Below are 27,458 nucleotides of genomic sequence, written 5' to 3' on the forward strand. Positions count from 1 at the left end.
CTGGTAAAATGTACCAACAATCACATTTAAAAAATACACTTTTTGATATACCATTAAAAAAAAAAAACAGGTAGCCCATCTGAATTAGGACATTTAGGCTATCCATCTAATAGTAGTCTACCAAAATCTTATTAACAGTAGAAGTTAAATCTTACTGTAGTCTTCAAATCTGGGTACTGTCTTACGTTTTAAAATCACAAAGGTAGTTTGGTCCCATCAGGCTAACGTGACAGTCACGACTCATGCAGCTGTAAGGTTTTGTTTTTCTTTTGTTTTTACACGCGATCTTTACAACACGCATTACATTACGTATTTCATGGCACACTCGTTTTATGCGTATTTGGCGCCACCTACTGTTGTGGGTGTATTATTGACATGTCAAAGTCTAGACCCCAAATATAAGACAACCGCGTTTTTTCAGATGCATTTCCAAGAAAAAAACATTGTCTTATATTCGGGTCAATACGGTAATAGACATCCTTACTCTTACATATCTCCATTCTGCTCCCTGTTTTAGTTATCGATGCCTCATTTTATGGAAACAAACATTGTGCGTGCTGTGTTCTATCAGTTTTTGGTATCGGAACATTTTAATAAAAAGTTGGTGTTTTGGGATGAAGTTTGAAAAAAAAGTGTAGGCCTATATTGGGGGTGTCACAATACCAAAAATATAGTAGTCGGTACTGATACCACCACAAGTACACGTTACTCAATACCCAAGTCGATGCCATGGTAAAGAACAAAAATACTTAAACTCCTTTAATGAAACCTTTAAACATTATAAAAACACAACATTAGTGGCACTTGGCCTTCAAATAATAAAATGAAAGAGTTTAGTGTTGTCACTGTACCTACATTTCAGTAGTCGGTGCCAATACCAAATCACACAGTTTTCTGTACCAATTTCTGGTCAAATAGCAAAAACTATTGCAATGCTATTAATAATTATAAGTAAATAGATTAAAACATTAGCATGTAGCCTTCAAATATTGTTCAATTATGCAAACATTGTAGGGGTGTAACAATTCACTCAACTCACAATATGATTTTCTCACAATTTTTATAACAAAATTACCCCTTTTCCACCAGCATGAACCAGGTGCTAGTTCAGAGCCAGTGCTATTCGGAGTTGGTTCGACTGGCAAGCCTTCTAAGAACTGGTTTGCCTTTCCACGGGCTAGAGAGCCACCACAGAACAAGGTCTTGAGTCACTGAATACGTCTCATCTTTCCCAGCACCCAAAAATTTAAATACTTTCATTATTATTTAATCACTCTCGTCACTCCAAACCTGTATGAGTTTGATTTATTTAAAGAAAATTGGTGTTCAAAACATTGGACCCTGTTGACTTTCCTTATATGGAAGAAACAAACTGAATACATGCACACAAGATAACCATGTGTAGTAAGAAAGCTATGTTTGCATTTAAATGCACAGTGTTAGTGACATACACAATTCACTCCCACAGCCAACAAACCACACACACACACACAGTCAGCTGTACACTGTAATTTGTGTATTCAAATCAAACACTGGTTCCTTTTAATTTTCAGGAATGACTCAAGTCTCTGTATGTACACACTTCAACAACGAAATGACAAAAGCACTAGACTAATGAGGTCATAAATAAAAGATGGGCACACTGAAGAGAGTATTGTCTTCCAAAGCTGTTACAAAGAAACAGTTTGTTTCTCAGATGCATAGCCGATATGAATGCGCTTCGACCACCATAACCACTGCCGTTTTATCTATTTCAGGAAGACCAGAACAGTCTTAACCAAATAGAACCACATAGTGCAGGTTCTACAAACAACCTTAGACCTTAATCTTAAAAAAAAATAAATAATAATAATAAGTAAATAGGTCTTTCATATAGTAACCTGTACTGTAGATTCCAATTACATCATTTAAAGCTGATTTATAATTGTTGGTCTCAGTGAGCACAGAAGCTTGGTGTGGCCACTGAAAGAGCTTGAAAGCATTTCCTATCTCTTGAACAGCATTATTATTGAGATAAGACAGTGATTTGATTCCAGACATCAGCGAAGGACAAACACAGAAGGAGCAGCGAATTGCTGAAGGGAGGAAAAGAGACAATGAGCATGTTCACATGACCAATACACCTGATGACTTTCAAAAATCAGTTTACTTTACAAATCTAGACGAAAAATCATTTATGTGAGATTTTGAAATGATCCGATTTCAGACAAGTGGTCAGTTAGTTGTCTGTCATTTAATGTCCCCAATGATGTCTGTAATCCCATTTAGCCATTTATTAGCAATGCCTTTTTCAAGACAAGTAAAAACAGCAAGTAAAACGTGAAAAGCAGGACAACATCTTGCAGGAGCAGGACTGAAAAAAAGAGCTTGTGCAGACTTCTAATGTCAACCAATGACCACTTCAGGGCTCAAGCTCATGTCAGCCATCAGATAAGCTTATATGCTTTAATCTAACCATATACGAGATAAATTAGTTTTTGACACAAAATAAAATACATCAAAATAAACATCGATTTTAATAAATAATTGCTAATATCACAAAAAATACAATCAACAATTAATAATAAATGTATTCAATTACTGACTTTTCCAAATATATATTAACATAAATTATAGCATAAATGTACAATTACATTTGCACAGAAAAGCAGGCTGAAGTGTGGAACTAAATGCAGGGTCTTTAATAGCAAAACAAGAAAACAAACAACAGGAAACAAAACCACGAGCAAAACGACACCATTACGTTCAACAACTGACAAGGCACAAGGGAAACACAAGGGCTATTTATACAGAGGACAACAAAAGGAGCCAGTCAGTTGCTATGGGAACTAACAAGGAGTGGGTGTGGTCCTATGAGTAGCTATGGCAACTAATGAGTGTAACTATGGGGACAAACAAGGCACACAGCAGACAGAAGCAGAACACACACAGGGAAACATGAAACAACATGCTAGTACAAAAAATAAATAGGCTATTTTTTTTTTTTTTTATGATTTTAAAATTATTTTTTTCCAAAATTGATATTAATTCATATAAATTGGCAACCGAAATTTTTTTTTGTTTTATTTCAGCCGATTTCTTTTCCAGACTTGCACGCAAACTGCATTTTCCAAAATGTCATTTGCGTAGAAATATTACGAATTCTTTAAATGGGACGATAAGAGAGAGACACTGAAAACGGAGCACAGTTGCACCAGCAAAAACAAAAAAATTACTGTAAGAGGTAGAGCAGCTCACTGTTCATCATGCGTGAAATATTGGAAGAAAATCCTAAATATTGAATTTGGGGTTTATATGAACGTATCTCTGAGGGGAACTGGCTGTCTTTAGAAAAGTTTAGATGGTATTTTCTTTTCATCTCGTCTCTGTATCATGCATATTACAGTAGGGTTTAAGTGCAGCGCTGCTCTGTTTACAGCGGTAAAGTCGCCTGTCCGCCAAAGTGTTTTTTTTTCCGAGGCTAGCGTATTTTTTCAGTTGTTTTCAATGGAAGCTCAGTTGTTTTTTAATGGAAGCTCCACATTTTTTCAAATGCCAGGAGCGTGACGAGGCTCCGAGAGTTGAAGAATGTTCAACTTTGAGTAAAATGCTGCATTCTCGCCATGTCGTAATTACTGTAATTTCAAAATGACAACACATGACATTCTACTTGGAGATGTTCACACCCTTGGACTCGGAACTATCGCACTATCAATGCCTAAACATGAATCAGAGGTGGTCAGGTGGTACAAGTTGTAGCTCTCAGAAAATTCCCAGTTCACAAGTTGTAATTATGAGTTCTACGAGGACGTGAACACTTTTTACAAGTTGGTATCTCGTAAATTACGATATGGCGTGAACGCATTTAAATGCAGCACTCATCACTGTCACTTTTTAGTCAGCTAACCAATCACAGAGCGCTCTCAGTCGCTCACAGCTAGGCGTTTTCAGCAGAGCGCCTGGCATGTTCAGCTGGCTAAAAATGCTTTGGTGGACACACGGCCTAACCATGGAAATGCTGTATCGCTGCTGTTCCATAAGCGCCACCTGCTGCCAGAGAGTGAATCTGCGTTGTCATTCAGCCCATTTGCTGTTTTTGTTTCGTGCAAATGTTTTATGTAGCATAATTTCACAAAGCTGAAGTCAGACCATTCTGTTTTTGCTTCAGATTTTGAAAGTATACAATCTAATTTACCGCAAATCAGAAACTGCTCATGCTACATGTATGCAGCATCTTTGTTTGGATCATGATTAAATCGCAGTGGTTACTTCTAATTTGAAATGCGTGCAGATAGTTCTGCATAAACATCTTGTCCATGTACACATATTTTAATTTTTTTCATGTCTCTTGCTTTAAAAAATGAAATAAATATTTTTAAAAAATATGTATGACATCAAAGAAATCTAGACATGTCTACAGCAGTGTGCAAAATCTGTCATATACGGGTATCTTACTGTGGTGATATGACTAACATGAGTGCGCATCTTTCTCAACGCCATCCAGAGCTAAATTATGAACAACCTGTGAAAGCAGAAGCACCTGCAAGCCAATAAACTGACTGAGACATTGAGTAAGCTACCCAGCGCTTCAGGGAATGCAAAACGGATCAACTTTTTTTGTGAACTATTTTTCTGGACTTTCTGTGGCTGCTTGTTTTATTGAAAACTTAAATAAAACAGAAAAGATGACTGCAAAGATATGATGAATTGTTGTTGATTTTTTTTTATTTTTAATTGTGACCATCTGTATAAGTGTATCATTCAACTTTTCCCCAGGGTCTAGAGTAAAAAAGCACACAAATATCACAATATATAGCAATATCGAATTTCTATAGTTGTAGAATCGCAATTCTTAAAAAAATTGCAATACCGGCATCCAAGTATCGTGATAATATTGAATTGGAGATAGAGGTATCGTCCCAGCCCTAGTAAATAGCATTCTGCATATATAATGCAATATTCTAACCAGTCTCTAAAACATAGAAAATTAATAATAAATTCACGGTAAGGTGCCGTTCACACAGAGCACATTTTTCCATTCCATTGCACTACTTTTCCATTGTTTTTCTATGTAAACACGTTAGATAGACAGGTTTGACCATTGCTTACATGCATCTTGCATATGACATTGCGTTCTAAAAATGCGGTGCTCAAGTTAAAATAAGTTCAACTTAAAAAGCATATCTCGAGACCTTGCATTTATTTCCCCATTCCACTGCCCTTGTCTTGCGGTTTTCAAAACAAAAATGCATTCTGTGTGAATGGCCCCTAGCACCTAAACAGTAGATAATTCACCACACTTACTAAAGACAGCCTGTAGCTTTGTAGCTTCCAGCTTTGGAAAAAAGTGCTGTTCCAGGATTTCACATCCTGCTCACCATGATCATATCCAAACTTTAGACATCGAAATTATGTTTTAAAGCAGATCTGGGCTTTCTTTGCTAGTGAAGAGTAGTTCCTCATTATCACTGTCAGCTCTCTTCCTTTCTGGCTCTTCCTGGCCCCTAGGTGAGTTAGATCTAAATCCTCTCTTAATGACAATACCAGACTACATTTTTTAACATGTCTCTATGTGTGCATTTTTAGCTAACCTTGCAATTTTAATGTTGTTGTTTCCTTAGGATGAATCCCTTGTGTTGTAGCATTCCTCATTTTACATGATGAAGGATGTATGTCAATTGTCTAAACCAGTAGATCGCAATCTTTTGTCCTTGAAGCTCTCTCTACTTACATTTAAGAAAACCTGAGTTAAATGCATTAAATGCTCTGAAAGCACAATAACTGGGGTAACTGCATATTAAATCAGGTTACTTTTCTGTGCTATCTGGCAACACTTCATGTGGAGAATTAGTGAAGAGAACATGTTTGTGTGAGGGGAGAGTTTGGAAGAAAGTGGAAGGGGAGCAGCACATGTATACATGCATGTGTCTCCCAGCGGTTGGTCTGGTACCTGGATCTGATATCATAGTAACAGTTCTGTTCTCAGCTGACTGGAAGGTCCCATAGCTTTTTATTAAAGGACCTTGCATTATAGTGACGCTGTGTGCCTTCTGGTGCCAGCTTGGGATTTTGAGTATTGTTGAACCTCTAGTGTCTTGAAATCCTTTTAGAGGAGGCCTTGTGTTTGTTAAAGGCCTTCTGTGTCAGGTCACACAGCTGTTGACTTGTCATTGTGTGGAGGCAGGCCGTGATCAGTGGTGACTCACAATGACATGTAGATTTCGAAGGGAGAGGCTCTTGAAGCCTGTGTCCTCAACCATCTCAGGTTCATTGTGAGCTCTGCAGTTGGCTCATCAGAGTCGGTTGTAGTAAACTTGGAGAGTTTCATGGTGTACCTGTTAGGTGTCCAGGAATATAATCTGATAATTATTTTATGAGGGTACACACTTGTTTCAGATGTTGGTAGTCTGTTTTGACAGTGTCGGATTATCAGTCCAGGAAACTCTGCATCTTGCGACTGAAGGTTATCCTGTGTAGATGCAGTCTCAGATGGTCTTGTTGGTTGTTGCATGCAGGTAAAAGTCAGTGTCTTGCAGCTAGGTGTGTACTGTATGTCATGGTCTCCTGCGGTGTTTAGTGTGAAGTTATCAATATTCCAGGCCAATCTGTTGAGGTCACTTTGTGTGCCATTTTTATGGGTTTGTCAGGATTAGTCCTTTCCCTTCAATGGCTTTTAGAAAGCTAGCTAGCTTGCTTAGTAGGGGGAGTGTGCAGATAATGTCTATCAGGAGTTGTTTGAGACTATAGATTTGAAAGACAATATTTTGTTTTCATATTGTGCAGAAACAGAGGACATGTTTGTGGTTTGCTTTCAGAGGGCAAAGCATACCAGTTTTTGTGTCCTTCCATTCGCTGCTCCTCACACCTTCAAAAAATATAAGGATGTAGTCTTAATGCACCTCCAGCAACATTTACATCCTGAATCTTTTTGATGATTAGCTGGTATTAGTTTACTCAGAGTTGCACTAGCTACACAGCATCAAGATGTCATCCTCAAACATTTGAGAGAATTGGGGTTGCAAGTGAACCTAGACAAGAATGTTGTTGTTGCCTTGAAACAGCATGTTTTGTGATTCTTTTCAGGCTATCTTCCCAAAGTAGTCACTGCTTCATTTAGGTCTCAGGTTATTGCCTTGCAGACCTTTTTTTCCTTCTCCATTTGAGATAGATGAACAGGAGAGGTTTGCGTACATGCAAACAAAAACGTTTTTAAAACTTTTTGTGTGCTTTGGAGGTTGCACCAGGAGGTCCTGTTGGAGGTTGCTGCAGTCTCCAAGCAGAGATTATCACATTGGTGATGTGATTTCCGGTGCTTGTGAGATACGTGTGTTGCTTTCGCCTCTAAGCATTCGAGGTCATATACTAGGACTATCAGGACGCTTCTTGGGCCTTTGCTAAGGGTGTCTCTTTTCAAGATACCTATATGGCAGCAGGTTGGTCCTCTCCACTTACTTATGTGAGATTTTACAATCTCTGTTGACTGAATTTAGTCTGTCTGTTAACCTGTGGTTGTGTCACCATAAGTGTTACATGGACTGAGTACTTGGAAACTACTGTTCACATGGCGCGATGGTATATCATCCCCATTGTGTTATTACCCAGAGTTTCCTATGAAAGGAAGCATCTAGGTTACAAAACATAATCCTGGTTCCCTGAGTGGGAATGAGATGCTGCATAGTTGGCCATACTCACTGTTGTGCACCTTGCAGAAAATGTGAGATGATAGTTCCAAGTGCATGCCTACAAGGGTGCTCTACGTATAAGGGTTACTTAGCTCTTTATGGGTGATTTTGCATGATCTATAAGGCTTCAGAACACGTGACCACATTGCTTATGACGCAGCACCTCGTTTCCACTTTGGGAACCAAGGTTACATTTAGTAACCTAGACGGTTTCTTCACATAAGGTTGAATCAAGAATTACATGACAAAATGTAAGTATCCTCGAGTATCCACTTTAAGGAATGTGTTGAATAAAGACTGTTCTGAAACCTAAGTACTTGGACTTTCATTATGTAAAGTGTTTTACTGTTGTATTTCTGTTGTATGCTGTACTTTTGTATTTCTAAGTTCCCTCCATTTTTGTATTTGATTATTAATAAGGGTAGTTATGAGGGCACCACAGAATCTTGAGCTCTCTAATCATGCAAAAGAAAATAGCATTAAAAAGTAAGACCTGTCACAGTCTTCCTGTGAGAAATTGTAACTTGTGCTTTTTTACCTCCCCAGATGAAGTGTAAAATGAAAAAGTGCATCAAAGGCTTATGTATGAGGACCTTCTCTTTCTCAGCTGGCACTGGCTGCAGATGGAGGTGGACTGCAGTAGCTGCATACTAGCTTCCCACTCAAGAATGCCCCTAGAGAATGCAGGAATTCATTCAAACAGCAACGCAGGAGTGAAGAATTATTAATACACTGTACTGATGGCCTTCACACTCCCCATCCCCCCAAAACAGGACAAATTTGCGTACATGTGCCTACAATTGCGTATGTACATTCACTGAGCATTAATAGTGAATGAAAGGACAAGATACATTTACCTTTATTGGTCTAAAAGCTAAACTCTAACTGAGATTTCCTCTTATAGAAAACAACCATTTTCCCTCTCAAAATAATTTCAGTCATTGTCAATCATTATACTCATAAAGAGGCATATAAGGAAATGGCTGGCCCTCTAAATTCCATGGTTATATACTTAAGTGTCTTATAGGATGTGTGCTTTTCCAGCTAAAATATCAAAATAGCATTGATGGTCATCAGCATGGAATGATTGTCCACTGATGTGTTGTTTGCAAGCATGGAATTCCAGTTTTCCGGTTGATCAAAATATGTTGCACTTTGAATCCTCTCAGAATAGTTTAACATGGTAATGGATATGATTGTTAATGTTAATGTATTTGTTTATTTAATGTATTCACAGACAGCCTGCTGTGGGCAGCACAAATAGCATACATGAAATTACCCATAGCATATCTATACAAGTGGAGCTGGGGGAGGTGGAGGGTTTCTGTAAGCAAGCAAGACTTGCTTACAGCAAACACTAAACCAAACTATTTAAATGTTGACCAAGCAAGCTCGTTGGCTGCAGATCCAACAGAGACCAGTTAGCTTGTGCCATGTGGTATGTGACATGCAGAATAAGCCAACTTTCCTCTAATAGGTTGGATATTTAGTCAGCTGATAATGAACATTTTATTGTAGACTCAAATATTAATTTTTTTAACATTTTACTATGATCTAGAAATAATGTAGTGGAAAAACTCCTTGTTAAAAAATTCCATATAGATTTTTATAAATAAATTAGCTGTTAAAATGTTATTTTTCCATCAGTCACTGATCATCTCTTCACTGTCAGCTATGATTTAAACCAAGAATGTCACATATCTTGCTTTATTGAAGATCCCACTCTGACTTGGGTGATGACCAGTATTACGGTGTCACTTAGCATGACCAGTGATATTTTAGGGCCAGCTCAGGCCACCCCAATGCCACCCATTTAGACATGCCACTGCTGCCTTTAACAATCTTTAGAACCTGGTTTTGCCTGTTCATGATATGACCTCCATTTAGTGGAACTCTTTCTCCCCATTCAATTAAACCTAAGCAGTTTTCCAGACCCTTTTCCTCAAGCATTTCAAAATCCAGGACCTTATACTTGCTCAGGACATCTTGGTCTTTTGACTTACACCATTTACTCTCAGAGCTGTGAACTTGGTCTGGTGGTCACAAAGAGCATCTCTGGGTCAGAGAAATACTCTTTGAGAAACAGACTGTGCCATGTGCTGTACCATGATGCTGCAACCATCTTTTGGGTGTTACGCTTTGATGAGTAGCACAGTTTTGCAGTTTTTCCACTTGGAAAGTGGATTCTCATAAAACAGGCTACATGAACACAAGAAAGGATTATTATAATAGGTCAGTGGTTCTCAGAGAATGGCACCAGTTGTACACAGCACAACCCTGGAAAATTATACTATTAAACAAAAAATACAATTGTGTATAAAACCACATTTTCATGATGATGCAACAACATATTTGGTGCAGCAGTTTTTAATTGGGCATTGAAACATGCTTAGACATCAACACTCATCATATAAACCTCAACAATGGTGACATTAAAAAAAAATTCAGATAAACTGGTAAATTCTAAATATTACAAATCAAGCGACTAAAAGGTAAACAAAAACAAAAGCAGAAAATAGTATGACAATTCAGCGGCATAATTTATTCAAGCCGCAATGCATGCTGAGAGCAATGTATAAGTTTAGTACTATGCTTGCTCCCAGCATGCACTGCAGCATTAAATTTTTTGTTGACATGAAAAGTCAAAGGATGCGAATCACCATAATGGAGACTTAAAACAAAACTGTAGCCAAACCTCTGTTAGTTTTCAGCAAAAACTTTTGTACACGTATGAAAGCAATAAAGGCAAATCGGTAAAAAATTAAGCTGGTGCTGCTGTTTGTGGAGTTGTGTAATCCTCCTCTGCTGAGATCTTGAGAGATTTAATGTTTTCTTTTATTTACCTTATTTCATCTCAAATCAATTGCAGTTGCTGTGTTTCTGCTCCTCTCCTCTTTTTCTCTGTTCTTGTTGTTTCTCTTTCCTTCAGCGATTCTGCTTGTTAACAGTAGGTGTCATCACTAATGTTCAATAATTTCTTTATTCATCACTTAATTATCTAGTTAACTGTAACACTGCTTAAGGGTGCTTTCACACCTGGCTCGTTGTTTCGGAACCTGGCGCGTTTCCCCCCTTAGCTCGGTTCGTTTGGGCATATGTGAACACGGCAATCGTGCTCGGATCCGCGCCAAAACAATCGGTCCGAGATCGCCTGAACGAGGTGGTCTCGGCTCGATTGAAAACGAACTCTGGAGCGGTTCGGTTGTAGTGAGAAAGCAATCCGATCTAACGGACCAACGAACCAGACTATATCACAATGAATAATGGGTAAATACGTAAGTTCCGTGAAAAGCATCAGCTTTGTTCTTTTGCTAATACCTCAAAATGAACCTGTGAATGTCTGTGGGTGAGCACGTCTTCGCCATTCAAAATAAAAAAGCGCACTTTTTAATTTTATAATGCCGTCTTATTGCTCTTCTTCCTAGTAGGTGCATTTTAAAAATGTTTTCCCGATGAATCCTGGACTCCTGCTCAAAATGATAAATTAATATAAGGACAGCTGCAAAAAAAAAAAAAAGCTGTTGTCGTTCCATCCTGACGGATGACAGCCGTGACAGCTCAGTGGAATCCCAGAAAATAAACCGTGGAACTTTGACCAATGAGAGAACAGTTTACTCGCGCGTGACTTGTATTAACAAATTTGGTCCGTTTAGAAACTGCCGTGTGAAAGCGAACCACACCAAGAATAAAAAGCCACATTGTAATAATTTTAATCCCTGTTTCGGAACAAAGCAATCGATCTACAGGTGTGAAAGCACCCTAAGTGTTACTTTTTACTGTCCTTAGACTGGACTCAGACACCAAGCAGTGTACATTTAACACCAAGGATTTTGCTGTGCAAAATGTGATCAATAATGTTAATAAAGTTTTAAAATTTAGTCAAACTAAATAGGAATTTAAAAAGAGAGAGAGTGAGCAAAAAAGACAGAGGAAACTCAGTGCTACTCTTCCTCTGCTTCTTCATGTCTGAAGTCTATTAATGCCTCCCTAAGGAGGAATTAATAGTTTCCTTTTCTCAAAGTAGAAAAAAAAATGCTTAGAGTAGCCTCTCTTTACTCATACTCAAGTAAGGCTGAGACTGCCACCTGCAGGCCCCTCTTTGGCTCTCTGTTGCTACTTACACAAGTGTAACTTGATTTTTATCCCAGTCCCTCAGAGTCAAGAGTGGCTCACAATGGCAGCGATTCACAGCAACCAAACATCATTCATTTTCAGTGAGGGCTAGCGATTTCCGGCAACACAAGCAAGAGCAACCATTGACGATGTGACAAAGACTGTTTACACTGGCTGCACACAGGAGCAAAAATCTTTTTTTCTACTCATGTCTGACCCAGATCATATATTGTCGAAATGTGTAAGCAGACAAAAATGCTTGAGATCTGACTTTCTCACATCCAATTCTGAGCCTCTTCAAAATGTTTTTTTTTTCCCAATCAAATATGTATGCGAGTAGCACTGTTGTCTCACAGCAGGAAGATCCCCGGTTTGAGTCCCGGCTGAGCCAGGAGCTTTCTCTGTGGAGTTTGCATGTTTTGGTTTGGATTCCAATACAGTTCAGGTGAACTGTACACAATAAATTGCCCGTAGGTTTGAATGTGTGTGTGGACTGGCCATCATGGCCACTGGCTCAAGACACTGGGATAGGCTTCAGCACTCTGCGACCCTACAGAGGACAAACGGTTTGGAGACTGGATGGATTCATGGACATATGCAATATGTGAACATTTTATGGGTAGTTTAAGGGTTAAAGGGATGGTTCACTCAAAACTGAAAATTCTGTCCTCATTTACTCATCCTTATGTTCCAAACCCAAATCAAAAGATTGTTTTTAATATTCTTGCATCATTTTTTGTCCATTCATTGAAAGTGAAGCTTTAAAAAAATCCCACATAAAGACATAAACGAATACATATGAATCGACTGGTTTAATCCAAGTCTTCTGAAGGGACAGGGTCGCTTTATATTACGAATAGATCTTAATTTAGTATTTTATTCACATATAAACACTTTTTTAAAAATAGAAACAGGTTACATGGTTAAGTGGTGCTCATACAGCCAAAATCCAGCTGCGTGCATGTACAAAGCGTTTCACAATGAGTGCTGCAAAAGATAAAAACATATATGGCTATTATACTTAATTCCCATGATAAACAACAAATAAAACATTTGCATGCATTCACACCTTTGCATGGTTGAATGATGTGCACAGAATATGCATCAGGTTCTCCTGTAGGCAGGTCAAATGGACAGAAATCAATTATAAACACAATTGCTAGTTTTACTTATGTTTTCCTCATTTAAAACTGATTATGACTTATCTACTGATTCACTGTCTAAATAAATGATTTAACTATTGAAAAAAGGGAAATTCCTCTGGTGTAGATGGACAAACACTAGATGGCACAAAAGCAGTACAATTAACTTTAGTCTTTCATGCAGCCACCATTGCAGAGTGCTTATTTTGGTCACATGGCTTGCATGACCTTGACACACACACACACACACACAGCCTCCTGCTTTCTGTTTCTCAGAAGTTTTGATAGGTGTGCAATATGCTGTGTGTTGAGGTTTTACGCAGAAGTAAGCTCATGTGTCACACACACATACAGTCTTTTGCAGTTCACATACTAAACGGCTTAACATGTTGTAAACGTGTGCTTAGCTGATGCAGTTGCGAGTACAAGTGTACATGCATTCTGTCCACAAATGCTTTGTTTTTAGTGGCCAACATGTGAAATAACCTGTTATTTTGCTTCACAGATGTCTCATATGTGTGGTTTGAAGATTGTGGTTTATACAGGTAGCGTGCCAAACTGCCTAAATTCACAGCAACAAACATGCCGGAAAGATCTAGCACTCTTAAATAAACAAATACATACAAATACATTTTTAAAAAAAAAGGATATTTCAATTAAAAAGAAAAATAAATTTCAACAGTTACAGCTACAGAAACTTTTCTATTATGTCATCCAAAAAAAATAAAAATGATCTGTTTTGATGCTCTCTGTGTGTAAAGTGGCTTAACCCAGATGAGTATATCGGCCTTAAAGGGGTCATTGATTATGGTTTCACCTTTTTAACTGTAGTTAGTGTGTTGTTAGTTGTAACTGTTAGTTACTGTTAGTGTAATGTTGCTGTTTGAGCATAAACAGCATCTGCAAAGTTACGACGCTCAAAGTTCAATGCAAAGGGAGATATTTTCTTTCACAGAATTCGCTTTTTAAGGCCAACAAACGACTGGTACTACAATGAGTTTCTTCCTGGGTTTGTAAACTCACAAACCCTAAAATGTACATAAACCCTGCCCCCGGGAACTAGAGGTCTGCACTGGCTTTAAACTGAAGCCGGAACCCGGCCCGTACCCGAGATCGTCTGACCCGACCCGACCCTAGCAGGACTGTTAAATTTAGAGCCCGAACTCGAAATCGGTTTTTCACAATGAATAGCTAAAAGTTTTAAATATGCTGTATTTCACGATTGCATGCAATGGTCAGTAGGCTAAACAAATTCATGTAAAGACTTGCTGCTGTGAGCAAACAAGACACTTCTGACGCACAAATAGCATACATGAAATTACCCGTAGCAGATACAGGTGGAGCGGGGGGAGGTGGAAGGTTTCTGAAAGTGCGCTGCAAGACTGCTAGAGTTTCATAACTGGACTAGATAGTATCCTACAGAGCAGTGGTTGTGTGCTGTCTCTAATCCACAGTGGCGGCTCGTGGGTTTTAAAATAGAGGAGGCACACTAATTGTATTGGTCTGGGATCCCTGCCGATTATTATTATTATTTGCTTAACCTCTTTAAAATGGCTTTTTGGTTGTCTTTAGTCAGAAAATGTAAAGAAAACTACACACATACAGCAAGATAATATAATTTCACTTACCTGGCCTATCACTTGAAGCAAACATCCATCCCTTCTTAAAAGTCTGTGTTAAAATAGAGCTGCCTGTTGTGCCATTTAATTAAGTCGACTGCTGTAGCCTATATCCAACTTAGGCGTGTTTTCCCTTTTTTTTTTGTATATATACTGTTTGAATGACAGCTTGGTAAATCTGTTGGTGATCAAATATTCAGTATCGCTACTCATCATAAGTACTTGGTACATTATCAGCGCAGCGGAAGACGTTCAAACTAATATCACGTAATTTACATCTCTATGATGATTGGTTGATATCAGATCTTCCAATCAGGTTTCTTTTCGCAACACTCCTCAGCGCTGAAAGTGAACACTCGATGCTGATTGGCTATTTTTTTTACCAACGGAGGCACGAGAGCTCGCCTCTCCCCCAGCCTCCCCCTCCCCTTCTCTATCATTAGCGGTTGTAATTACATCAGCATTCAGCAGATTCGGCACATTCACGATAGAAAAGCGGTGCTTTCCAACTTTATTAACATGTTATGGTATTACAGCTGTGAAATTACAAACAAAAAATACACATTCTGATACATGAACTGAAATTAATTGTGAATTTTATGAACATTAAATCATCCTCCTCCCATTTTCATCTCAAACTTTTGGGGCAAGCTGTGCCTCCCCTGCCTCCCTCGACGAGCCGTCACTGCTAATCTACAATCTCTCTTTTTGGATTACAAAAAAAGAGTACAAAAAAGTTTGGTATTATTCTCCACTTAATCTGGAAGTTTCTGTGCGACAGGCATGTAAAGCGACCAACCACAACCGCAGTGCTGTTTAAGGGCCTGAACTTGAACCTGAAACTTACCACAATAATAGAGCAGTGTGTGCAGTGGCTAGTAGGTCGTTCAAACAATGGTGCAGTAGTCATTGCAAACGTTTGGAAGTGAGTCACGTAAAAACCAAAACCCAGAGCAACTGTCAGTGTTTTTTCACTATGGGATGGTCTGTTTGCTTGCCATCTGAGGCTCATCCTATTACCTGTAGCTGCTTAATAGTCCATAGCAACCTAATCAGACACATTTACACATCTCTATTTGATAAACGGAACTCAGCTTGATTTTATTATTTCACTCTTTTAGAGATAAACCTAAACCTTTCTCACAAATCGCAAGTCTTCCGTGCTAAAAGAACAGAGTGGAAGAAAGAAAGGGTAAAGAAAATGGGAGTATGTGAGACTGAGGGTCCAGGAGCAGACTGTGGGAGTGTGTGTACTGCCAGCGTGATTTTGGCTCTTTTTCCTGGTCAGCTGATGTGGAGGGCGGGTGCTGATTGGTGCGCCCAGCTGTGCACAGCTGCAGCTGATCTGTGTGCTGAGACAATGTTGTCAGTGTTTCCTGCTCTCCAGAAAGAGAGAGAGAGAGAGTGTGTGGTTTTGGAAGACACTCACAGGATGTTAGTGGATCTGCAGAGGCAGACCTGGCCAGACAGACAGATACAACAGCGGACAGAATGGCAGGAGAAGACGATGAGAGGACAAACACTTGATGGACTTAATCAACATGATCTTGAGACTTTACTTTAGTCTAATTCTGATTTTAGACCTTAAAAAAATGGTTTTATCGCTTTTGATGACCCCAAATTAGACCTAGCTGTGAAGCCGTTTCAAAAAAGCTAGGATTCAGCTTCAGGTTGGAATCCCCTGAAGCTCTATGCTGGTTTGGGATCTTCAGGCATGGGCTGTACCACCAGTCTACTACACTCCATAATGAGAAGAAACCATTCACGCATCTTTTCTCACCAGCAGGAACAACTTCTCTTGGAAATCACAGCACCGGAAGAGGGGATGGTCACCAGCGAACCCGCTATCACCATGGTAACCAGAGCTTCTTACCTCCCGTACTTTGATAAAAGCAGCAATTACTGGAAACTTCTAGAATTCTAAAACATTTAAAAACTGCAGATTTTGGAATCTGAATGGAATTCAAATGCTTAGTTCCTCACACTGAATATTTTACTATAAAGCCGGTTCAGACTACACAATTTTTTTGTTGGTTACAACAGTCACTGTGTCAGATTATGCGATTTTGACTCCTAAAATCTTGTCGTGTCGTGAACAAGAAACATGCCAGACTACACGTTGCTACCCGACCATTCATCACTTGCCATCTTTAATGGTGTGCGTGCTGTCATCGATACGGCGGGACTAGACAGAAGGTGCCATGAGTGTAAACAAACAATGGCTAGCAAACAGCATGTTTTGCCATGTCTTGTGGTCAGAAAAGCCCAAAAAAGAAAGAAAATCTGACAGTGGACACAAATCTGGATTGCATGAAGAGGACAGTATGAACTGTCTAAAAGAAGTGAGGTAAAATAGTTTTTTATTTGACCTTTTTTCACTGTCGCAGTAAGGAAACATCATAAATGCAGGAGTATTATTGCCATCGCTCCACGAACATTCCCTCTATTGTAAAATTCCACCTAGCAAGACCGATAACATTGTTTGAAAGCATGTATGAAGGCGCTTCTGTGCTCCTATTGGCCAGTGTCACAAATGTGACGGAACTCGTCGTGGATGAAGTAAAAAAAATGAAACATGCTAGTCTTTCTGTGGTGACGTCGTGAAGTGTCGCTGACGATGCATTGGTTGTCGTCCACTATGACACACGACACGAGATGAAACGATTGAATCTTGCGTCCCAACGCCCATTGTCATTTACGAATCCGCACGACACCCTACGTCAAGCAGATCGTTCCAAAATCAGGCTAAAATCGTGTAGTCTGAACTGGGCTTTACTCTACTTCTGACATAGAACACTCATCAATTTAATGTCATTTAGTGTTACACTTAGTATGTAGTTGTACGTTTAGTTCTATGCATTGAATTTTTTTTTTTTTTTTTCAGTAGTTTAGTTTTTTGGTTTGTCTGGACATATGTATCCAACTTTTTCGCATACATAAAGTACACTCATGGAAAGTGATGTATACCATATAACAGATCTCAGCTGCCTGATTTGTAGCTATATTATCGCCCAGCTCTGTAAATAAGGTTGGATATCCTAATTTTAGGATGCTAAGCCCTGTTATTTGTATGTGGACAACTGCATTAAATAGATGTGTCATCATAAGTTCAAATCTGCTTAGGATCAAGTTTATTGAACATAAACAGGATGAACAGTGATACTGCACATCTGCTCCAGTCACTATTCCATTTCTACAAGAGCACCAATGAGAGTTTAACATTATTATATATTTAATTGGATACAGCAGTGTTTTAAAGAAGAATCTGAATCTGTGTGCATTGCAAAATTGACAAAATCATTTAGCACAGCCTGACATTAGACATTTTTACATGTCTATGTATAAAAAACTCAACAGTCTCGCACACTATCGATACTTGCACATTTGTATTTTTTTACGTTTTCGTCCTATGACCTTCATCAGGTATACAACAACTATTCAGGCACAACCTCATTTAAAAACAACAAATGACCAATCACTGCAATGATACATAATTACCGATCACAATCAATGACGTAACACATCATATTAGAAACATCCTGTAGAAGGGTTATCTCAAAACTAATTTTTACTCAGACCGAAACGTTGTTAATAAAATATATATGTGCAAGTATCGATAGTGTGCGGGACTGTTGAGTTTTTTTGTGTTTGGCCTTGGTTTGGTACCTGACATTAGACATTTTTACATGTCTGTGTATAAAAAACTCAACAGTCTCGCACACTATCGATACTTGCACATTTGTATTTTTTAACGTTTTCGTCCTATGACCTTCATCAGGTATACAACAACTATTCAGGCACAACCTCATTTAAAAACAACAAATGACCAATCACTGCAATGATACATAATTACCGATCACAATCAATGACGTAACACATCATATTAGAAACATCCTGTAGAAGGGTTATCTCAAAACTAATTTTTACTCAGACCGAAACGTTGTTAATAAAATATATATGTGCAAGTATCGATAGTGTGCGGGACTGTTGAGTTTTTTTGTGTTTGGCCTTGGTTTGGTATGTTTTCCTATACGCACCTATCTATTATTATCTGCAGGTGTGCAAGGTTAATTGTTAATTGTCTATGTATAACACATAAAACCTGTGTTAAAATACAAGTGTAAGATGGTGAAAATGGAAATAATGAAAAACGTTATCCTTATTTAACTTTCTGCCATCTTTCTTCTCTTTTGTCTGCTTTTCCAAATTCTGCATAACCTTCTTTCATTACTTGGTTAGCTGGTGATGAGTTATGTGATTTATAATCATTTTTATATAGTACGTATTGAGTGTTGCCAACAAATAACAGCAGTGTTTTTTAGTATCATTATATTTACTATTTGGTTAGACTTTATTTTAAGGTGTCATTGTTACAGTGTAATTACACATTTAAGTACTGACAAATATTAATTAACTACATGTACATACTATATGGTTAGGTTAGGGGAGGGTTTGATTTAAGGTTAGTTGCATGTAATTACGCATAATTTATTGTTATTATTATAGTAAGTACATGTAACGTGTAACAAGGATACGGTAAATGAAGTGTTACCTACTTTTTCAATGAAACACAATTATCTAAGACAGCTCAGTCCAGATATTCATGTTCATGTGCCAAATCTAATGATCCAAAGTGTAATTATGCATTATTATGTCTCTGATGTATTAAGTGCAGAATAAAGGGACCTGATGTCATGTGTTTTTCATTGATTAAAGATGGGTTGTTTAACAATGGAAACAAGGGCAGTTTTGTAACATAGAAAGAGAATATGCTAGTGCATTCCACATTATATGGTTTCAAGTCCATCTAGTGATCTAGTTGTGTGTGTGCATGAGAGGTTTAGAAGAGAGCTGGAGTGGGGTTTGATCCATGCAGACCTGTTTCTGACAGACAGAGAGCGGAAGAAGTAGAAGTAGTGAAACTCCTGGAAAAATGCTGGGATCTTTGGGGAAAGCCGAGCAACAGCTGTGCTTATGTTCTGTAGGGAACGGGAGACAGATCTGAGATCTAGGGTCACGAGAGAGCGAGGCAAATAAAGTGACTTACGCTGTGTTTCATTTACTATAAGTTGATAGTTGCTGCAGTGATTTTCCATGTAGGTCAACAGAAAAAGAAAAAACAAGCCTGAAAACAGTTCTGCATCTGGAGTTACTTATTCCTTCATTCATTTCATTTGTTTTGCCTTTTTCTTCTCTTACTCTGTTTAAAACTACATTTCAGTCACGGAACTGCAAATATGAATTCAAAATAGCTGATTGTTTGCTTGGACACTGCAAAAGTAAAAAACTAAATAATCACAATTGCATAATCGTATGAGCTTAATGTTTTAAACGTTTAATTCAGAAATATGAAATGGTGGGAAAATGGAATGATACTTTTAACTGTTAAGTTGAGCAGAGGTCTTCTGTTTTAGCATCAGCAATGGTGTGTGAATTCATGACAGCACTGACAAAATACAACTCTCTCTTCAGCACTCACACACCCCTATAGAAGAGCTTTACTACCACTGAACTTCACTGTGGGAACCAGGCACTTCTCACTGTACTCCTCTTCTATGCTGCTGTTAGATCCAAAATGACTGTCTTGGTCTCATGAGATCAGTGTTTGGATTCTATCATTTGAATGAGTCTATATTTTGTAAATATGGGCCTTGGAAAAGGTTAAATGAATTTATTGTGCTTTGGCTAGGATGTAGTTCCTGTGTGGACAACAGCCGCATTTCACTTCTGCACATTGCATCTTACTGTGTGAGATGAAACAGTCACTCTTTTCATAGATTTTGCTGGCTATAAGACACTTGCTTGGTATTTTCCTGCTCTTTTTCTAGCAAAAAAATCACTCTCACAAAATGAATGCTTAAAGCGAAGGTCAGATTGCTAAGAAATAAGTCTCCTGACAGTTATCTCCCAAGTGCTTCCATTACCGTCCAACATTAAGTCTGAGAATGATTCAGTGGGCTATACAACACTTTTAATTGTCTTTAAATGTTTTGGTTGAACATACTTGGTTGTCGATCAAAAATAGCCTTTATATTTTATTTTGTATCCTTCAGGAGGGTGTACTCATTTTTGCAACACAATGTTTTATCACTTTAATGAGAGCATCAATGTCATTTTTGAGCGAGATGCTAACGGTCTAATCAGATTCAATGATCTATGCTAAGCTACAGCTTCGGATGGATTTCGAAAATGGTAAAACTCAACTGTTTAACTCTAGGGGAGCTGGAAAATAAGCCTATTTTCAAAAATAGTGGAGTGTTCCTTTAAACAAATCGGTTGAATGAATGAGTCAATGACTCACTCATGCAGTGATTTGCCGCCACCTACTGGAGATTTTAGGTTAATATTTAAAGTATTTTCCCCCTTTTTTTCCCCAAAAATCATTTCAAATATCACTATTAAACATTTTGTTTTTAACGCATCAAAACATTATTTGTGCATTAAGCAGTCTCTGTAAATGCATCTAAATGCCACTTCAGAAAAGGTAAATGCCCATAAAAGGTAAAAATCAATGTAAACTTGTTGGAAAAGTTCATTTCTGTTACTCCTGCAAACTAAAAGCTTTGTACTCCTCTTCTATGCTGCTGTTAGATCCAAAATGACTTGGTCTCATGAGATCAGTGTTTGGATTCTATCATTTGAATGAGTCTTGGAAAAGGTTAAATGAATTTATTGTGCTTTGGCTAGGATGTAGTTCCTGTGTGGACAACAGCCGCATTTCACTTCTGCACATTGCATCTTACTGTGTGAGATGAAACAGTCACTCTTTTCATAGATTTTGCTGGCTATAAGACACTTGCTTGGTATTTTCCTGCTCTTTTTCTAGCAAAAAAATCACTCTCACAAAATGAATGCTTAAAGCGAAGGTCAGATTGCTAAGAAATAAGTCTCCTGACAGTTATCTCCCAAGTGCTTCCATTACCGTCCAACATTAAGTCTGAGAATGATTCAGTGGGCTATACAACACTTTTAATTGTCTTTAAATGTTTTGGTTGAACATACTTGGTTGTCGATCAAAAATAGCCTTTATATTTTATTTTGTATCCTTCAGGAGGGTGTACTCATTTTTGCAACACAATGTTTTATCACTTTAATGAGAAAACTTATTTTCCTGAATAATTTTGTCATGCTTCTTTGGTAACTGATCATTCAGACTTGCTGGAATATTATATCTCCAAATAACCCTATTGTGTCTTTTAAGTATAGAATAATCGCTGAATTTAAGTTCAGCAATTATATATAGAGTTTTAGCATGTTAATGGATATGATAATGTTAATATACTATATAATACTTACTGCAGAGCAAGTAATACTGCTAATAGATACACAGATATGCTGTTATAAGCATGTATGAATGCTGCTGTTTCATGAATAGCATACATAAATCGCATATTGGATCTAGACAGGTGGAGCTGGGGGAGGTGGAGGGTTTCAGAGGAGCTCCACTTACAGCGAACACTGAACCAGGATATTTAAATGTTGAGCAAACAATATCACTGGCTGCAGTATCGGTGGAGGAAAATCAGAATGTGGGCTGGGGAAAATAATGTGTTAATTTGGATTGTTTAATCCTACATCTCCATTTTCCCCTATTTCCTGTGTGTTCCAGCATTATATTATGGCCCCACAAAACACACTATTTCCACACATACACTATGATCGACCACCATCAGCCGCATGTAGGACACCCAACCATTGTGGTGCCTGTCTGGCTGCTTGATTGATCCTATCAGTAAGCTATGCTTGTGTAAGTGCACACAGTGATACAGTGAAAATTAATGTGTTGAATAAGTGAAAAGTGAACACAGCTTTAATGCAGACAGAGAGAGTAGACAGAGTAATGACAGACAGCGAAACTTGTGTGCTGTGTGTTTAGGCCATGCCATGCTGAAGAAAAAGCATGAGTCTGACTGTGACAGTGTGGTGTTGATGATCATGGGTTGACATGAAAAAGTAGCAATTTCACCAATAAAAGCAAAGAAGTGAAATCTGCTATTGTCACACTCACGCACATCGCTTGGACTTTGTTTTTAGTTTACACCGTCTTCCCTTGACTATCACGGCTGTGTAAAACAAAGAAAACTAAAACACGGTTCATGCACGAAAGCAAGGAAGAACAGAACAGACTTCTTAAGCTGGCCTTAAGCTGCAGATATGATTCCCCTAAAATATTGCTGAAAAGTTCCGTTACTCACATAATGTTTGGCTTGTGTGTTCGTTATTTTTATTACTTGGCTCTCTGAAATGCTTGATTCTGATTGGTCAGTCACAAAGGTTCAATCTCTCATATTACACCCATGCGCTCTCATTTCATACAATCACAACTAGTACCATCTTATATCTGACTTAGGGACTGTATTGAAAATAAAATCAGAGGTCTTCAGTATTAATAGAACTGTAATAATGTGTTGTAAGTGACGCACAATAATCACATGCATGTGATCAGCCTCCTTGTCCAAACACCACTCAATGGGTGCAAAAGATATCAGACAATTCCTGTTTCTCTTTTCTCACCATAAATTTATTGCTGTGCTATGGCAAAACCGTTGGAGATATTAAAAGTCATTTTGTAATTTAGCATCTTCACTGTCTTTGCATAATGTTGAAGTATGAATGAAATATTTTAAAGTTAACTTTATGCACTTTTAACAAAAATGGTGGACTTCCTGTTGTCCTAATGAATGTCAGGGTAAATGACTTAAGGTATTACCTAAATTTGCCACCTGTTTGTGCATTGTACTATGAAACACTCAATAAATTTTGAAACATAAAAGGTGGAACTACAACTTCTGTTAATCAGATAGGGTTATTTCGTGATGCCTATAACCTTGAAGTGGCCTAATATTGGCTTTTTTTATAGACCGCTGCTGTGATGATGTAATTTTGTAGGCCATCCCATAAGTGAGCATCACCCTGGTTCCCTCGACAGAACCCCAATAGGACTTTTCCATTGGTTTTTGGATTATTGCAGAAAATATGCTTTGTCGCCAACAAAATTTTATCATTCTAACACAAATTTGGTTATGATGATGAAATTTAAAACCTAAATGCAATTGCCAGAAGTAAAAAACCAAACGTTGACTATAAACTAACTATTAAGCTTCTAACAACTAGGGGTGTGTGATATATATGGTCTACTATAATATCATAATTGTTGTTTAAACGATATGGGATTTGACATTATCGAGTATATCGCAAAAACCCAAACAAAAACACACCCAAAGAGTGCACGCATACACCGAGATGTAGGTTAGACTACTGCGCGAGGAGTGTGATTTAGTGAAAGTGAAAGTTAAAAAACATTTAGAATTCCCAAAAAATTCAAGATAAGGGGGCAGAAATGCCCTCGAATGACTTGTATGTCTTTTATTTCAACTGATATAGTTAATATCACACAAAAAGTTTTTTTTTTCCTCCAAATATCAGCACGATTGCAAATGTGATATTGATTTTATAAAACAGTCCAATAAACAAGAAGTTAATATTAATTGACTTACATTTTAGACACAAGTTCCTCTTTTTGCTCTATTTCATCAACAAAAATAGTTCCAAAGGAAGCACAAGTTCCTGTTTTTGCTCTATTTTTATTTTTATTTTTTTTATTTAATTTTTTTAACAAAAATAGTTTCAAACAAAGCCACAGCAGAACTATTTTGCGTCCCTGAGCTACACAAGGCGGTGTTTCGTTACTGAATCAGTATCAGCTATTCAAAGGAACACTCCACTATTTTTGAAAATAGGCTCATTTTCCAACTCCCCTAGAGTTAAACAGTGGAACTCTCCGCTTTATAAAGTTCTGTTTAATGCACTGTATTGTCAGTGGGGTCAGCATGTTGTTCGATTTCTCTTGTTTAAAGCTGATTTAGTAGCTGAAGGCGCTGATATTAGTGTGAGACCTGCGACACAGGAAGCTGTTGTCAGTGTCTGATGTGTGTATACTGGTTTATTTGGGAAAATGACTAATGTCTTAGTGCTCAGTCGAGTTTCCTCCACATGCTGTCCCTATACTTTCTGCTGTTCTGTGGGAACATTTGGAATCAATTCATAGCAGATTTATTGGCCTTCATCAATGAGAAATGGCAGCACCAGTCTGTAGGCCCTGCAGGGTTTGTGTGCTGACCCACTGGTTCCTCCATTGTTTTTCAAGATGATGTAACCAGCTTTTATGTTTCTCATTTTAAACTGCACGTCTGAGCAGGTTTGAGTGTAGAATAGGCTACTGACAGTACAACTCTCGGTGTTTCGTGTCCTGTGGAGCAAATGGCTAAATAAATGAAAGATACCTAAAGCACTGTAATGTGTATATTAACAGTATATTACTGTATTATTGATGTTATATGTCTTCTGCGTGGGAATGTGGAGGTGAAATACATGCTTCAGTAAAAAGGAGCACACACATATACTTATAACAGACAGAGACAGAGCACAAACATACATATACATTTAATGACTGCACCATGTACAGAATCCCTATTATTATTATTATTTGTCTTTCTTGTGATCACAACTTTTTTTTTAACAAAAGTCATTTGCTCATTATCACAACTTAATTTTCTCATGATCTCAACATAAGCATTTTTTTTTCTCATTATCGCGACTTAATTTTCTCGTGATCTTGACATAACATACGTTTTCTCATGATCTAGACATAAGAAAAGTTACTTTCTCATTATCACAACTTATTTTCTTGTGATCTCGACTTGAACGGAAGTTGTTTTCAGTCCAACCTATTATCCATAAGCAAAACTAACCGTAAACTAACCAAATAAAATAATAAAATACACAACTATCTGCTTCTGAATAAATAAAGCAGTTATGATGTAATCAAATCACGAGTCTGTTTGGATCAGAAGCTGTCTTACGTGTAATGGTCAGATAGCTTATCCTACATGACACAAACAAAAGATGGTATATCATTTTATCTTGAATGGTTGAGGAGTCACTTTAAGTTTCTGACAAGTTTCTAACCTTTCTCAGAAGCTGTTAGTCATCTTTTTACAGATGCGCTATAAAGAGCATCTTGACCAACTGCATGACAGCCTGGTACTTATATATGTTTCTGTTGAAGCCGTCAATCTGTGTTATTTGATCTTTTTTTTATTTAAATGCATTTTTAACAGTGTGATTCCTGGTGAAGACCAGAAAAATATCCAGCAGTCAGTTGCATCAAACCTGGATAGGCTCGTCTCAAACGCCATTTCACCTTTTTCAGTTCCATCTTCACGCACACCGGTCAGAGGCAGATTCAAAGTTCTCTGTCTGCTTCAGTTAGTTTTCTGTTATTTTCCACATATAGCATCAGATATGTGTCGTAGTATCGGCACACAGAGAACCGTTTGAACTTGCATGACATGCATGCTCTCTTTCATGTCCACATTCCCAACCCTGCACCACTGGGTTACTGATTATGAACCATTATCAACCCAAATTAAGTCAAATCAACCCAGCTTCCTCACCCAACAGTCTCAACACAGCATTTGGGTTGAAAAAAGTAACCCAGCATTTTTAGAGCGTATAGCTAAAGTACCTCATTCAACTGCTCCAAGCATGTCAATTTTTTAAAGTCAGCATTTCAGATGCTGCTCATCACTCACACTAACCAACTAATGATAGAACATAGAGGGGACTTTTTTTGTCCATCAGGAATTGATTGGATTGTTGTCGTAATTGCTGCAATAATTTCATGTGAGTGACAGGTTGCTTTAGAGGAGAGATTGTAACTCGTCTGGCTATCTGACTGCTTTATTGCCTAGCCCTCACACATGAGAGAAGTGGCATGATAATGATTTGATTAAAGATTTGGAGGGCACACTTTTGTACAACTGTCGAAACAAACAGTTGGAGTTTACATCTGCCACATTGAGTCTTACAGTTTCTCCCATTGGTTATTTATATGGTGAGTCTTTTGTAATTCTGGCTCATTGATCATCAGGCTTTGTGTTTCATTACATTTGAGATTAAAGTGGCTACACTTTTGAGTCTGATGATCTTATTTATTTTTTACCACAAAGGACAAAAAAGCTGTTTGATCATTCATAATGTTGGCAACAGGGTTGAATAGCTTCAGTTCTCGAGCTTGACCAAAACGTGTGGGTGAGAAGTGATTACAAGTGACCAGAAGTGAAATCACAATACACAGTTCCTTCCAAAACTCTTTATTTGAATGTCACGGCACTTTTTGAATGTCTCCTTTGTCTCACACACCAGTTTCAGGTTTTGGATTCTCATCTTAATGAGATAATGAGTTGAATCAGGTGTGTTTGATTAAGGAGACATGCAAAATGGGCAGTGATGGGGGCTCCAGGAGCAGGGTTAAAAATCACTGATTTCAATGGCTTTTTTCCACATCAACATAATGACAAATCAAAATCCAGATTTGTAATATCCTTGCATGTGTTTTTAAAAAAAAACAATACAATGTCACATTAATGGAAGTATGCAGAAACTTTGCTATGACACTTGAAATTTTGTTCAGGTGTTTCCTATTCCTATAGACCAGGGCTCACCAAACTTGGTCCTGGAGGGCCGGTGTCCTGCAGAGTTTAGCTGCAACTTGCCTCAACACACCTGCCTGGAAGATTCAAGCATACCCAGTAAGAGCTTGATTAGCTGGTTCAGGTGTGTTTGATTAGGGCTGGAGCTAAACTCTACAGGACACCGGCCCTCCAGGACCGAGTTTGGTGACCCCTGCTATAGACCATGAGTGTCCAATCCTGCTCCTGGAGGGCCAACAACCTGCAGATTTTAACTCCAACAAACTTGCCTGAAAATTTCTAGTAATCCTGGGCTGCGTTCAGCCCCGACAAAACGGTGCAAAACGTTTTTTAAATGGAAACGGTGGTGCGTTGAACACTCTGTTCTGATGACGCAAGAGTTGCAACTATGGCAGCTGAGAAGGCCATTCTTTGTGTTCTTTTTGAAGA

At 38.1% G+C, this 27,458-nt stretch overlaps 1 protein-coding gene across 2 annotated transcripts in view; it reads left to right on the forward strand.

The window, feature by feature from the left end:
- LOC107703970 (dedicator of cytokinesis protein 10-like) overlaps positions 1-27,458 on the forward strand; it is a 109,730-nt gene that overhangs the window by 18,068 nt on the left and 64,204 nt on the right. The window contains exon 1 of one of the 2 annotated variants that reach the window (XM_016506782.1): positions 16,219-16,390. The exons of the other annotated variant lie outside the window; for it this stretch is intronic. Within the exon in view, the coding sequence (XP_016362268.1) occupies positions 16,250-16,390 (141 nt within the window). The 5' untranslated portion in view covers positions 16,219-16,249. Of the gene's footprint in view, positions 1-16,218; positions 16,391-27,458 lie in introns of those variants that run through there. 2 annotated transcript variants of the gene reach the window in all.

Source organism: Sinocyclocheilus anshuiensis, unplaced genomic scaffold (genome assembly GCF_001515605.1).
Source record: "Sinocyclocheilus anshuiensis isolate Anshui unplaced genomic scaffold, SAMN03320099.WGS_v1.1 scaffold1408, whole genome shotgun sequence".
Taxonomy (NCBI): domain Eukaryota; kingdom Metazoa; phylum Chordata; class Actinopteri; order Cypriniformes; family Cyprinidae; genus Sinocyclocheilus; species Sinocyclocheilus anshuiensis.